This window comes from Pocillopora verrucosa, chromosome 9 (assembly GCF_036669915.1).
Source record: "Pocillopora verrucosa isolate sample1 chromosome 9, ASM3666991v2, whole genome shotgun sequence".
Taxonomy (NCBI): Eukaryota; Metazoa; Cnidaria; class Anthozoa; order Scleractinia; family Pocilloporidae; genus Pocillopora; species Pocillopora verrucosa.
The window spans coordinates 3,326,891-3,342,850 of NC_089320.1; the positions used below are offsets into that span (position 1 = coordinate 3,326,891).

A 15,960-nucleotide genomic window follows, 5' to 3' on the forward strand; every position below is an offset into this window, starting at 1 on the left:
AAGCCATAATGTTGTCCTGTTGAGTGAATTAGGGTAACAATAGAATTTGAACGATCTCTTTGTCCAGTTTTACCCGATATCCAGTTTTACCAGATTTTTCTCGCTCTTGGCTTTGGTTTGCTTCGGAACAACTTCGGTCGTTCAACGCTCAATTGGTGATGTCTCTTCGAATTTCCTCGAATTGCTTCGAGTGTTACACGGAATATTAGCAGGTGATCACACTGTTCCGTGCTACTCACTGTTGTCCCGTCGTGTACTGAAAAAAGCAAGAAAAACATCTCACAATCATTTTAGAATGGCGCGTGAAAAAAGAAAGCTTTATCTTGCAGAAATGTCCTAAAAGAAGTGATCGGTGCATCATGAAAATCGAGAGGAAAGATTTTTACAGTAGATTCGAACATATAATTTTTTTCAGCGCTAACCGTGACAGTACAATAGATGATAAACATCGCAAAATAATTAAGTGACGTCTCCGGCAAGTAATTGGAAAAAACACTTTTCCTTGCAGAAATATCTAAATAGGTTTGATCTGCACATCGCGGAAACTTTAAAGAAAAATATTCTTATTCGCAAAGTGATCATTTTACCACTGCAATCAGCCACAAAATGCTCAAAAAAGCTGCTAAATTTGCGAAGCGAGCAAGGTCCGAAATACGATTCGTTGAGTTCAACAAGGTGATGGCATTCCATGGAATGATGGAATGGCAGTATAAAACAAAAGTCTCACAATTACAATGAAATTAGGAAATGATTTATAATTAACTAGCAAATCAAAATTAAATAGAGGCTAGTTTAAACATCATTGAAACCCAAGGATATACCGACAGAGAACAGTGAGGTTATTGAGTTAGCCCCTATAAGTTATCATTACTGTGACTTTTGTTGTCATCATCATTATTATCGTTATTATTAGTGTGGTCATTTGTTACCATTTAAAGAGTGGTTGAGTGTCAGTTATTCACTACGTTATTGAATCATATTTCTTTTGTGGAGCAGAGCCCTCACAAGTATGCAGGACAAATCTTCCGCAAAGTACCTTATAGCATTATCATTAAACCTCTGGTTACTTTCAATGCTTCAAAATGAAGATCCATATGCATCAATGATATTTGAGGAATTTGTAATAGTTATGATTAATTTCAAACATTTCTTTAATGCGCTAAACTAGTTTAATCTTTGATGTTCTGTAAAGATTCACACAGCTGTAAACATTCAACGTGAGATCAAAAAGTTTAAAAGGCTAATTTATCAAAACCGCGAAGCAGAAACATTTCCTTTCATGAGATTTAGAAATAAACAAACAAGCGTAAGATTGAACCAATCACAAATGGAACGTCTACCGTGAAGCTTTCTCTGCTGGTTATGTTTGTTGTATTTATAAAATTAGGCAAGGAAAGGTTTATCATGTCGAATGGAAGCTTAGTGGAAGTCAAATTAAATTCTGCATGAAAACGGAGGAAGGAAAAGGCAGGGGAAATCAGATGCCTTTGATAGAGAGTGACATTTCCTGAGAATGACTCATCATTTCACTTGTCAGCCCATCTACAATATAGGAAAAAACCGAATCGGAATCACCAAAAGCCGCCTAACCAGAGGGACAAGGAAGCTGTGATAAAAAGGCCGAATTTTTGCCTAAATACATGGAGTTATCAACATTTTTCAAAGTGGCGTCTATCTTAGGACTGGCCGGTTTTTTCTTTTTCTCACCCTATCCTTGATCAAAATACACCCGTGCAGTCCTTACAACTGAAGAGGAAATATGCATGAGGATACTCAATTGGGAAGAAAGGGCTTCAAAGTCTTTAAATAAAAATGAAAACTGTCCCAACGATTGATATGGAAATATTCTGTAGGACCGTACGCTATAATCATCAATGTGGTTTTTCGTTCTTTTTGTTCCATACTTGAACAAAATAACCTTTGCAGACCTCGCGAACAAGGAGAAATTGTGCAGAAGAAACGGGCTTCAAAGTCCCAACAATAGGTATGGAAATGTTTTGTCGCGCCAAGTATCTATTTGGCTGCATACACCCAAACACAGTTATTTGAGGAGCTTTGTTCTCTTTGATAAACCTTACCTTTTCTTCTTGGACAATAGTAAAGAATACTTTTGGTGGCCAGTGTTATCTTTCATGAGTGTAAAAAAGCGACCAGTAAACTGACCGTGATTCACGCAATGATGGCAAAATGATGGTAAAAATACTTGTCTTAAAGCCCATGGCACCGAACCAAACTAGATTTCAAATGAATTGGTATACACGTTTTTAATTAAATGCAAATCTCATCTAACGTGCCAAAACTAATATAATCAGCCTAAAAAACACGAAACATTTATCGAGTGATGGACAAAGAAAAAAATCTTGAATTGAGAACATACATCAATGTGAGCAGGGAATCCAGATTTATTTCTAGTATTTCACTATTACGGAAAATTAACGGTGAACGAGGATTTTTGTGCCGTGTAACGTATTTGTGATAAAAACTGTGAATACAACACGTCAACTATGAACAACAACACTTTGTCGGCCTGTTTAGCGGTAACTGACGCATTAACTGGTCTCGCCTTCTCCCCATTTCATGTTTTTTGTTTCTTGCTTTCGCTTACTTCATCAGAAAGAAAGATATTTTTAGCGAGTTTATAATCTCTTAATTTTCGGCTGTGTCAGAGATAAAACCAGATTCAGAAATAAACTGGGTGTCAGTAATTTCACTGAAGTTCGAGAGCGATCATGCAATATTATACTTAAGAGCAAACGATACAAGGAAAACAAGACCGGCTTTTGATACTATGACTGAGGATTAAATTGTTTACAAAAACAATCCACTTAATCCCACTAATTTTGTTGAACTGTAAATCAAATTCATCACAGTGTACATTTTCATTACTCATGATGAATTCAGGATGTATAGTAGATTTACTACAGTGAGAAAGTGATTTTCCCTCACACAGCTCTTTGGATTTTCTTTTCCCTATTTAATCTTTTCCTCGTCTAACCAAACTTATATATTTTATGATTCCAACACAATCAACAGCTTCATGCACATGATTAATACAATTAAGAATTTCGAGTCTAATTCATGCGCAAGGAAAAGCCAAGCGGTAGCACATGCACTCTAAACTGCTCCAAGAAGGCGAAGGAAGACTTACCAAAGAGAGCAAGGCACTTAAGACAATTGTGTTTGTTGTTGGGTTGCTCTTTTTGCCTTCTTCCAGTTAAGTTCTGTGTCTTCGTTTAAATTACAGGCATTTATGATATTTCCCCGTCAACGAACTATTCATGCGAACATGAGCCATATCAAACTCGCTTGTTAATCAAATTATTTACTGCTGGATACAAAAATAAGTGAGCAAGGTCATACATAGAATAAGAACCCAGTTCGTAGATCCAAACATCTAGTGGAAGTGGGAAAAGGGGTGGAGAAAATTAATCGTAAAAACGTCCTGAACGAGGCACTATTATGACGACAAAATATTATGCTTAAAGGGCATGTAAACCCAAAAATACATGTTTTTCTTATACTATGTAAAAAAGTGGCGTAGAAAACGAATTTGAAATTAGTTTTGTCCAATTCGACTTATTTTAGGAGAAAATCGGCATTTTCAACTGAAATTCCATTTCCGGTAAAAACAATAGCGAGAAGTCGTGACGTAAGCGGTGGAACCAAAATATTGCGCAACACATATTCCCCAGTAGAACTGGTGTGGGAGTTCGTGTAAGTAGCGGTAGTTCGGAAGATTTTTTTTCAGAAGATAGCGACTCGAATGCCTTAAGCTTAGTACATGACAGCGCTGGGGATAATCCAGAATCTTCAGGAGAGTCTGGGCCACGTCCTTAACAATATGAGCCGCGTAGGGTTCACCGAAGCGATCCGCACGAAGACAGTACAGAACATGTCGACAGCGATGCGACCGTCTCGGAAACCCAGACTGGTATTTAATTTACTTTGTGATTTATTTGTATTTAACATGAAAATGCAATAAAGCGAGGGTACAATCTAAAGGAATGCAACAGAATTTTTTTTAACTTGAGCTTCTGAAAGTGTTTTATATAAAATTATCAAAGGTGCGAGTGTAAAAACTTGTCAACCAATGCCGACAACTCATGAAAGTGTTTGTTGTACGGAAATCGGGCAATTGTGGCAAAATGGCCTGAAACCCAGATAAGTTGTATCACTGAGCATCCAGGTTTTCAGTCAATTTGCCTCGATTTCTGGGTGCTGGAGACGGCCAAGTACGCGTAAAGGCAGCAGCAAAGCACAGATAATCACACCGGAAACGACTAAGCTAAATATTTTCTGTTTCATCTGTTTTGTTACATTTTGAGATCGATTTACTTGAGTTGTTTCTGCCATTGATTTAATAATACAGTACTAGAGCTAGTTGTTTTTCGCTTCTTTCCTGACAGGAAATTTCGCTAAATTGCCTACAGATAGCTTGTTCGTTGGTGTTGGGGATATCTCGGCAAACACTTTAGGGTCGCTGTGCTATCTTGTGCGGTAAACAATATCCTTCATCTCAGAAGCATTTCCATCGATAAACAAGTTGTATCATGTACATTTCCTTGTGTGGCCTTCATAATTATCCAACCCTGTTTGTGTTTGCTTCGATTTGAAATATTGAAAAGATAGTTTTGCAAGCTGAAATCAGGATCTTTTAAGTTGTACTCAAAATGATGAATATTGTCCTAATGACCTTTGAATGTATTTTCACTGCTGTGAAAACCGTGACACAAATTCTTCTGCTGTTTCTCAAAGGAAGCACCAAGTGGGGCTGGCTTGGATTTTCTTATAGAACATAATGGTTGATTATGGGATCCTATATAGAATTCTTTGTATCGAACCGACAAAATTCCAGATCACGTTATTACACACTGATATCAACGAATTCTCTTTCTTTGATACGTGTTTCGAATTCAGGCAAAGGTTCAGACATGTCAGTGTCTTTTACGGGCTCAGCGCTGGCTCCCGAACGACTGGCTCCCCCATAATATTTCATTGGATGAGAAAAAAGATGTTTTTAGAGAACCAATAAAGCTATTGTTGTTTAATTAACGAAACGTTTTCATGTAAATCGATTTTTTACTTTCTCTGTTGACCTCTAACTTTTGAAGAGCTCAACTTCTTTCTCAGTTCGGTCGGCCACTTCCGAATCCTCGTCGTCTGCCGACTGTATGGGTCGTTTTTATACTTCCGAATAATTTGCTTCTGGTGAGGCCTGAATCGTCGGTACAGCACCAGGAAGAAAAATGAATGCTACAAACAACAGAACGTTCGAACGGCTCGACGAAATTGGCTATTTTCACTTGAACAAATTTCACAAATTGTCGCTTCAAATTTGCGTCATTTGGAAATATTTGCATTGTATGCCCAGTTTTGTTTGAATCAGTACAAAACTGGACGACACAACGCTTCACCATTACGAAAAAAATTGAATATATTGAAGCAAACTGTAAGTAAAAAAATCATGACGAGACCAGCAAACAACGGCTGTAGAGAAGACTCCTTCATGCCTCACGCGATTATAAAACGAGACTTTGGAGGGTCCACCCGTGACGTCACAGGAAAGATGGCGCCATTCAAGATGGCGAATGTTTCGAATTTGGAAGGGCTTTTACAAAGTGAAAATGAACTTTTGAGAATAAACGAATGGTACCTTTGGTGTACTTGATATATTTACAAAACATCTATGTGAAAAGAAAATGAACGTTTTTTGGGTTTACATGCCCTTTAAATCAGTGATAATCATTTTAGTAATTTTCTAATACTTTTCACGGTCACTTCACTTTAACTGGGATGAGTTTCTGTTTTCAGATTTGCAATTATTATATATTTTACGCTTTTGCCATCAACTCATTACACTAGGGTTATTGACGATAATTATTGTAGGAAAACGTACTTTGGGTAAAGAAATTCAAATTGATTACATCCCATCTTCTATTTCCATAAAGCTCTATCGAATGCATTCAAGAAATTGTCATTGGCAAGATGTTTACACAATTAATTTTTGTTTCTTCAATTCTGGGTGAACAATGCGGGCCGATTTTTTCAGTCTTATCTGTTATTTCTCCTTGATCGTAGAAATGTACATGTAAATGTTCAGTTCCTATTTTGCAATTAAATCAAATTATTCGTTAATAATGATCATGATCAGTAACGCTTTTTGATATCACGCTGAACATCTCTACCACTGTCATTGTAAAGAATCGTTTGGAATAGATACTGCGCTTGATTCCTTACTTGCGTAGACCGATTAACTTCCAAATAATTGTTCATTTTCCACACACATATGTTTAATTTCATTGCAACTGGTTTAGCTAATACTTTATCTTGAACATGGAAATGTAAGGCCGATCGAAAAAAAAAAAAACAGAAAAATCGGATTTGGGAGCTCAGAGGCGAGCTTTACGAATTTACAACTAGCTGCACGTCAGCCTCGTAAGAAGTTTCATCAGTGAATGGGGAAATAGTTAACACTTATTCAACGACACTGAGGCGAATAATTGCTTTAGTATGTACCACACATGAACCGAACAATGTGTTTGTTTCTTTCGATAGACCAAAAATGGTTCGAAACGAAACTCAACCTCGCGATTTTGTCTCATCGCCTTCTCGGAGCGGAATAGTACTTGCTACTCAAATCCGATCTAGAAAATCACCACGCGAAAAGTAATGTTCACTTGTGTGGTATCTATGTGATTCACATAAATTTGGCTGTTTTCGAAAGGATGAAATGAGACATAATTTCAGGGATTTTAGATGATTTCCTTTCGAAACAATGCGTTACCAACGTTCTTCGCTTCGGTGTGCACGATTTTCCACTTGAGTTTTCCACGAAAATAAATTACAGTATTTCCCAATTGTGCTATCAGTGGTAGTCCCCTTTGAAGCAACAAAATATAAGTTTGGTTAGACTAGTAAAAAAGTTTTAATAGGAAAAATAAACCAACATGAGTTTGAATCGGTGAACATGGAGAAGGTTTGCTCCGACTCTCACAATTAGGCAACTTTAAGCCAGCAAAGCAAGCTATTGATATTAAGCGAGACTAATTAGGTGAAGCTTAATGGATACATTGTATGTCACTAGTCGACCAGATCTGCTTATCACTAAGGTCATCAGTAAAAGGGCTAATAATACTCAGAATCTCTTAACGCTGGCTTTTTTAAACTGAATCCTGCGATGAGTTAAGTGCTTTGACTGATCAACCCTACTTTCGTGTGCATGTGTGCACACTTGAATTTTTCTCGCGCATAAATTACAATAGTTTATATTTACATAATCAATAATTTGGTTTATATTATTGAGAGTTTCAGAATGTTTGCTTGGTGCAACTAGAGAAAATGTTAAATGGAAATAATCGAGAAAGGTCTACGAATAGGAAGAGATTAAGATAGTTCGCACGAGTACTGGCAATTTCCTTCACTCTTTGGGGCTAATGTAGGCTGATATAGCGAGCTGAGGATTTACTGAAGTGTGATGCATAATTGTTTTGGATAACAAGTGATCCTTTTGCCGCTACTTTAGCCACCGGAGAAAGCTTTGGCTGAGGAGAGAAAGCCTCTCCGATCAACTTAAGTGCTTGTACTCATGAATTGTGATTCAGCTCAGCTTTCATGTCTGGGCAACATCATTATTAAACAGACTGAGTTAATATTTTTATTTGGCTTAAGCCGCTCTTATGAAAGTGATGGAAACGGAGTTTCCTTTTCAAGCGTCAGACTTAGGTTATTCGTGAAATGAGATTATAGTTGTTTTCCCTATTTCGAAGAGAGGTCTGCTTCTCACAACAGTATCCATGGTATCATTATCACAGGTCAATCCAGACCGTATGAAGAGACTCACTTTTACCATGGGCATGAGAGTGCACAGCCCCACGATGTTATGCAGCAATACACCAATAAATTGTTTTCGAGGGCACAATTGGGGTGGATGTACTTAAGGAACCACTAGAAGCCAATCCAGACCATAAAATAATTCTTTCATTTCAGACAAGCATTATGATGGTCATCACCAGAATGTTAAGAAGATATTTGCTGAGTTTCAATTGGAAAGATGCACCTGCCTCGGTTGGAAGAAGAGCCGGCCAATCAAGCTTTTTTATAGTTATCGCGATAACTTTGATCAAGCTTCCAGGGACCGAAACGATTTTGAACTTGTTAAAAAAGAAATATTTGACAATATCTAGAAAGTCAAATTAAAAACTGAACTTGATTAGTTTTAGATTAAGATGTATCTTTTGGCAGATCTTGAGAAGAATCCATCTGATAAGGAGGAGTTTAGTGTTTCATATTCCGCTTTGTTCTGTTTTATTGTTGTGCACATGTGGACTGGGTAGTCATTCCCACGAGATACTTATAAATCAACACATAAATAAGGGTTCAGATCTCCCCCTGCATTTATCTTTCTCCGATTTCATGGGAGGATAAACGTCTGAGCTTCCAATTCGACATGGCAAATTTCTCCTTGGCTAGTTTTACGAACGCTTCGAACATCACCGATAGAGAAGCAGATGTCCTACGAGCTGCTGGTTCTACAGTCATAATCATCATCAACACCATCACTTTTCCCGTCACAGTTCTGCTGAATCTGCTGGTGATAAAAGCTGTGAAAACAACGCCTCGGCTCCAAACCAACAGCAACATCTTGCTGGCCTGTTTAGCGGTGACTGACGCCTTAACTGGTCTCCTTTGCCAGCCATTGTTTATCCTGTGGAGAATATTCCTATTATTCGGTCTCAGTAACAGTGACACGGTTGAACATTTCTGTTTCAAATCTCTAACTGTAATATTGACAGCCTCATTCTTTCATCTGATGTTGGTTACGTCCGAGAGACTCATAGCCATCAAATTTACAATGCAATACTCAAACATTGTCACTTACAATAACATGAAGATAGCAGTGCTATCAGTTTGGATCTTTGCTTTCATCAATGGGATTTTAAGAATAACTTTCCTCACAGTAGCCCGTTTTTTTACTGGCCTTATCACTATTTCATGTACTCTTTTTCTTACTTTCACTTATTTTATCATCTATCGAGAGACACTTCGGCACCAAAAAATGATAAAAGCTCAGCAACTTCCCCACGATGTGGTAGAAAGGTTTGTCAAAGAGAACAAGGCTCTTAGGACAACTGTGATTATAGTTGTTGCTGCAGTTGTTTGCCTTCTGCCAGTTTGTTTCTGTCTTATCGTAACAGCTACAGGCCTATATGAGATTTGCCCCATCGACACACGATGGAGGTTAACATATTCCATATTAAACTCGCTTCTTAATCCACTGATTTACTGCTGTAGACAAAAAGAAATGAGAGAAGTCATCTTTGGACTAAGAACCCGGATCGTGCCTGTAGATATCCAGTGAAGGAGGAAAATGTAAAAGAAAGGGTAACAACTTGATAACTGCACATTTAAAATTGTTCTTACATCTTTTCCAGCTACTGAATAAACAAGAACCCTTAGTCATTGCTTTTCATGTCAGTTATGTTTTTACGGTGGCCTAAAATTTCTTCTGATAATAATTTTTAATGCAACCTTTCGATTTTTGTCACATTAAACTGAAACGCTTTCTTTCTGTTTTATGGCTCTAGATAAGAACTTCGGGTAATTTTCTAATTATTTTCTAAACGTGAGGCCAAGTAATAAGAAATACCCTGGGTCTAACATGTTTCCAGTGGCTTTTTCAGAAAAACTCCACATTAGAGTGCATGTGTTTCCATTTGCCTTTCTCTCGTGCATGAATTACAGTAATTCTTAATTATGTAGTTCATGATAAGTTTGTTGATTTTGTTGGAAATAAGTTTAGTTGGACTTAAAAAAGCGTAAATAGGGCAAAAAACCCAAAAGAGTTGTGTGAGAAAATGACCTTTTCACCGCATTCAAAGTAAAATAATGAATTCACCATGAATAAGGAGAAAGTTCACTAAATTAGATTTGTAAGTGAGTGAATATTAAATAATAAGTAAGTGATTGTAGTCTAATTGATATACGGTTCCGTTATATTAAATTAGCGTAAGTTAACGATTTTATTGTAAATTTTGTGAGCTTTTATGAAAGTACGCTCTGACAGTAATTGTTTTCATTTAATTGTGAAATAAAAACCGAATTTCTAGTATGAAAAATGAAACCACCTCTTATTTAGATATTCCAAGTGTTATCAATCGTAAGACAAAACTCCAACAAGCTTCGTAAACGGGGTTAACAACAATTTCTCGATTCAAAATTTGTTTCCATCATTTTCAAAAATTAACAATGCATCGATTTTCTGTCTTCGCTTTCAGCAAAACACTAAAACTGAGACCGATAACAAACTATATGGTATTTCCGGTGGTAGTTCAAAAACGAACCTAAAACGGTGAGCTTTAAACTTACAGTGATTTATACATAGATAGTAGTAAAAAAAATTGCGATGCAAATTATTGTCTTTAAGCCCCGGGCGTCAAACAAAAATAGATGTAAAACAATATGTATTTATTGACTGAGTGGCAGGGCTGGAAATATTTGGCTCGAGGTTGTGACCTGCGTACGGAGAGTAGTGAAAACCGTACTTCGAATTTGTGACCAAGAGCCAAATATTTTCCCATTCAGCCCGACCAAATTCAGTCGATAAGAATTTTATTAAATGACCACGTCGAACACATGTGCACGCAGGACAATCACCGAAAAAAAAGAAACTAAAGTAAAAACGTTTCGTTTATTTTTTCGAGTCAGTACAAGAAACTCGCCATTCAGTGAAAAACGCGAATTTTTTTACTCTTTTATTTTTCCTTTAAGTCTTTTTCAGCAAAGCACGGCTGACGGCTTTTTCAAAACCGGCTGACCCAAAGCCGTCCGGCCTTTCACCCGTCAGCTTTCATTTTGGTTTTTTTTCGGGATTGCGCACCAGGGCCGTAAAGGCCTCTCCAGGATTCTCACAAGGAATTCTGTGAGCACGACGTGTTTCACAAGGTCCAGAGAAGCTCAGTTTGAAAACATTTATTTCTTTTTTAAAACTTAATTTAACCTTGTAAAATATAAATCGCTTATATTATCGCTTCGCGCAGTTAATAAGCCCAGCACCGAATCTTTGTGAATCCTTCAGCAACAGATTTCCGGCTCCATGTCTCCTGATCGACGCGGTCGCTGTTCGTCACTCTATACAAATCGGCATGTTTTGAAAATATTGAGATGGCACAATTATTCTATTAAATAGGTCGGTTATTTGAAAAGAGTTTAGCCATTATTCAACAAAACCGCGTACTAACTTGGTTTGATTTTGGCAAATCTTAGCATATAAATATTGCTAATTATGAAGAGAATAAAGATGGTATAAAACGCAGACTAGAAAATCATGTAGCTGCCCAAAATAATGCACTTACAAACAGGTTAATTGACGACAGTCAAAGGCATTTATTACACTTAGAACTTGGCAAATAGTCTGTCAGTTAATAAAAAAAAGTATATTAGATATATAATTATTTTGTAAACTCCGTCAGATCTGAAAAAAAAAAAAAAGATGACGTTCCCGTGGTGAGCAGGAATCGAACCCCGCACCGCCGATTTAGAGAGCGCAAACGCTACCAATGTATTACACGGACTAACAGATTTAACAATATAGATTAAATAATGCCTCGGAGACTTGCAGAACAGACAAACACCGCGAGAACACACTTAACCCTCAACGAAGAAGTAATTTTCTATGCATCATACAGGTTCGCTCTTATTATTTTTAAATAGTTTCGCTTGCTATCTTCAAAAGTTCATGCACGATTTCATATGCAGAGGGCTTTGCTCGTTTGGCCCGTGTTTTGGAAGCTGTTGTAAGAAAATGCGAAATTCGAAAATGAAGAAAAAAACTCAAACATAGTTTTAAATGATGGACAACAAGTCGAGATATTCCTTTATTTTTAGCGATTTAGCCACCGAAGTTGCACTGGATATTGAGTATCGTATCGGCTGGGCGTATCGGTGAGCTAAAAAGTCTTTCAGAGTAGGACGTACTTCAATGTACAAATCGAAAGCAACTTTAACTTTAAGAGGCGTGTCATAAAATTGGCAAGGTCACCGTATGATATCTTGCAAAGTTGCAAGCAAGATCTTAACACGTTCCTTTGTTTCTACCGTGCGAAGCAAGACAATGGCTGCGAAGTAAATAAGGGAAATAACTAACACGCAGCTAACGTGTTAAAAGCTGGTAGTTCTTTTGTTTTAGCCTACAGCGTGCCGTGTGCGCGCGTTCACCTTATTCCCTGAAATTCCCTTGTAGGGTCACGTATGATAAATTGATGCATGCCATGTTTCTTTCAATGAAAATCTAATCTAACAAACGAAAACTTATCAGCTTTAAAAACACGGATTTTTTATCAAGCGATGGATGGCAAAAACTGAGATTCCTGAATCAGGTGATCGCACCAACTTTACGATCTTAAGCTAAAACATTTAGTAATCGTTCTCGCTGGTTGGTAAAATTGCCAATAACTAGACTCTGAATCTAGCTTTATTCTTGACGTGGCCGAAAATCTAATTTAATTTAACTAATTTACTCTTCTTTACGTTACCGAACTTTCAAGAATAGTCCTTATTTCAACTGAGACAGTTGATATGTACACCGAATGTCAAACTAAATAGCTGAGCGTATGACACAATGAACTTGCATTGTGTTGCACTGTATTTTTCGTGTTGCTTTCATTTTAACCTGAGTAAGCTGACCTACATTTGAGAGAATTGTGAAATATTTAAGACGAGTGAAGGCAAGTCAAATTTAGTTTCCCTTGGTTTGTTAGAAGTTCAGTTGCCGCAGATTTATACTATCCGGAAATTATTGACGGACTTCTGCGCTCCTGTGGCCAATTGAGTATTTTAGTTTCCCCCAGATGATTATTCGGTCAATCACAATTGTTGCCACAGCAAAGTGAAACATTACACTATAAACCATGAAGCAATGGTAACAATTGCATCGGGTGAATATGGAGGTGGTTGGCATCGACTGCGAACGGCCATCTCCAATATTTAGGAAAGTGAGCATTATCAGCATAGTGAGCAAAGTACCAACCGACATCAATGACAAACATCCCTGGGATAACTTATTCGATTTTTTCTCTTGATTGTACCTTGAATATACCGCAAAGGTCATCGCTTTTAACAGGCGAAGGCCAAATTAACTTACGGGAATCTACCTCCAGTTTTACTTAACACGTTTCCTTTGCAAGTGTTTTCCGCTTTAGCTTCAGCATGTAGGTATTGAACCCAAGCGATGTGTTAGCGGGTTTTCTTTGCATCTGAAAAAATATCTTGCGCTGTTTGAAGCATAACCACGATAAACTATAATATATGAAGTGTGCTATTCGAAAAGAAATTATTTCGTTTTCGCTTGATCTAATCGTAAACCGAATGGGGCGCGCGACAATTTGAAATGGACGATGTTTGTTTGAGTGAATTAATCGCATATCAAATCTAACCGCACAAATAAAACTTCTGAACGATCTCAATCCGAAGGGATTGGTCTTCAAAGCCGTGTGGGGATTTTTCGATATTCGCATTGGTTACTTTGCAGTTCGACCGCCTGTAGCCTACAGAGTCTCGGAAGACTCAGAAAAAACACTTTACGGGTAGCTTTGAAACAGTTACCAGTGACAGGCCTTTAGTCCTGCTAAACGGTAATTTTGATTTCAACTCTTTTCATTTTTAACTGAAAGCGGCTTAGGCACGCCGCTGCAAAACTTAATAGTTGCTGATCGAGTGCGAGGAGCGAAGATTGCCCAAACCACGAGCCTGTATCCGTTTCGGTGAGATTCTTACGCCTTTCTGCGTCGAATATCTTTAGATCTTGTGTTGACAGCCAGACTTCTTGTTTAGTTTCACCTATGAACTCTTCTCCTTTTTATGTTTCTCTATTCAAATTCTAGTTTTAAACGCAGATAGCAAAGATCTTCACTTGCAGCTGAAATAAGGAGACGTTAAGACGATTGGAATTTATGGATCAGGATGTTTTGCCGCAAAAGGAAACCCATCGGTAGTCATAAATATTGACATGTTATAAATGGCTATTCACACTTTGCCGGGTAAAGAATTCTCTTCCAAAATACGTTTTTGTAAATAACTCGTGCGCGTTTTAATATTTTACCAAAAGTTTTCTTGGAAACTATAGTTAAAATGATAATGTTTAGTCCGACATGGAAAAAAAATTTAAAAAAAACTGGCCCTCGAAAGTCTACCGCATCCTTCAGTGCTATGATCGATCCGCCCCATGTGTGCACACTTGACTTTTTCTCGCGCATGAATTACAATAGTTTATATTTACATAATCAATAATATTGTTTATGTTATTGAGTAATACAGGGTTTTTGCTTGGTGCAACTAGAGAAAATGTTAAATGGGACGAATAAACGAGAATGGTCTAAGAATAGGAAAAGATTCATAAGGTCGCACGAATACTGGCAATTTCCTTCAGGTTTTGGGTTAATTTAGGCTGGTATATTGAACTGAGAGTTTACCTAAGTGTAATGCATTAATCATATGGATAACAATCGATCTTTATATCGCTACTTTGGCTTTTATCGTCCGCTGTGGTCACCGGCGAAAGCAAAATCTGATGAGAGAAAGCCTCTCCGATAAACTTAAGTGTTTGTATTCATGAAATGTGATTCAGCACAGCTTTCATGTCATGGGCAACCTCCTTATTGAAAAGACCGAGTTAATATTTTTATTGGCTTAAGCCGCCTTAATGAAAGTCATGGAAACAGTGTTTCCTTTTCAAGGGTCAGGATAAGGTTTTTCATGAAATGAAATCAATGGTATGACCACCGGTAGCCAATCCAGACAATATTACGACACTCCAGGATTTTATACAACCATACACCAATAACTTGTTTTCGAGGGCACAATTGGCGTGGGTGTTCTTCAGGAAGCTTGTGGAGTCTATGACGTAACCACTAGAGGCCAATCCAGGCCAAACAGCAGTATCCTCGTTTGACCAAGCATTAGAATGGTCATCACCGGGATGTTAAGTAAAGATTTGCTAAGTTTCAATTGGGAAGATGCACCTGCCTCAGTTAGAAGACGAGCCGATCAAGCTTTCTATGGCTATAGCGATAACTCCTACCAAGCTCTCAGGGAACGAAACGACTTTGAATTTGTAAAAAAAAGAGGATATTTGTCAATACCTGGAAAGTCTAATTAAAAAATTGACCTTCATTAATTTTAGATTAATAAAGAGCTTGAGGAGAATCCATTTGATAAGGCGGCGTTTAGTGTTTCATATTCCGCTTTGTTCTGTATTATTGTTGTGCACATGTGGACTAAGAAGTCCTTCCCACGAGAGTCTTAAATCAGTAGTTAAATAAGGGGTCAGATTTCCCTCTGCACTTATCTTCCTCCGATTTCATGAAAGGTTAAACTTCGGGAAGAAACAGTTCTTCCAGGACACCTTGTTCATTTGCACTGAGCTTCCAATTTGACATGGCAAATTTATCTTTGGCTTGTTTTACTAACGCTTCGAACATCACCGATAGAGAAGCAGATGTCCTATCGGTCGCTGGTTCTATAATCATAATCATTATCAACACCATCACTTTTCCCTTCACAGTTCTGCTGAATCTGCTGGTGATAAAAGCTGTGAAAACAACGCCTCGACTCCAAACCAACAGCAACATCTTGCTAGCCTGTTTAGCGGTGACTGACGCCTTAACTGGTCTCCTTTGCCAGCCATTGTTTATCCTGTGGAGAATATTCCTATTATTCGGTCTTAGTAATAGTGACACGGTTGAACATTTCTGTTTCACATTTGTAGCTGTAATGGTAACAGCTTCATTCTTTCATATGATGTTGGTTACCTTCGAGAGACTCATAGCCATCAAATTTACGATGCAATACTCAAACATCGTTTCCTATAATAACCTGAAGATAGCAGTGCTATCGATTTGGATCCTTTCTTTAATCAAAGGGATTGTAAAAATGACTATCTTCATAGTATCCCTTTATTTAACAAGC

At 37.6% G+C, this 15,960-nt stretch overlaps 1 protein-coding gene across 1 annotated transcript; it reads left to right on the plus strand.

Moving 5' to 3' along the window:
• Window positions 1-8,446: 8,446 nt before the first annotated feature.
• Window positions 8,447-9,358, plus strand: LOC131786862 (melanocortin receptor 4-like). The gene has a single exon (XM_059103935.2). The coding sequence runs from the start codon at window positions 8,447-8,449 to the stop codon at window positions 9,356-9,358; it is 912 nt and encodes a 303-aa protein (XP_058959918.2).
• Window positions 9,359-15,960: the final 6,602 nt, after the last annotated feature.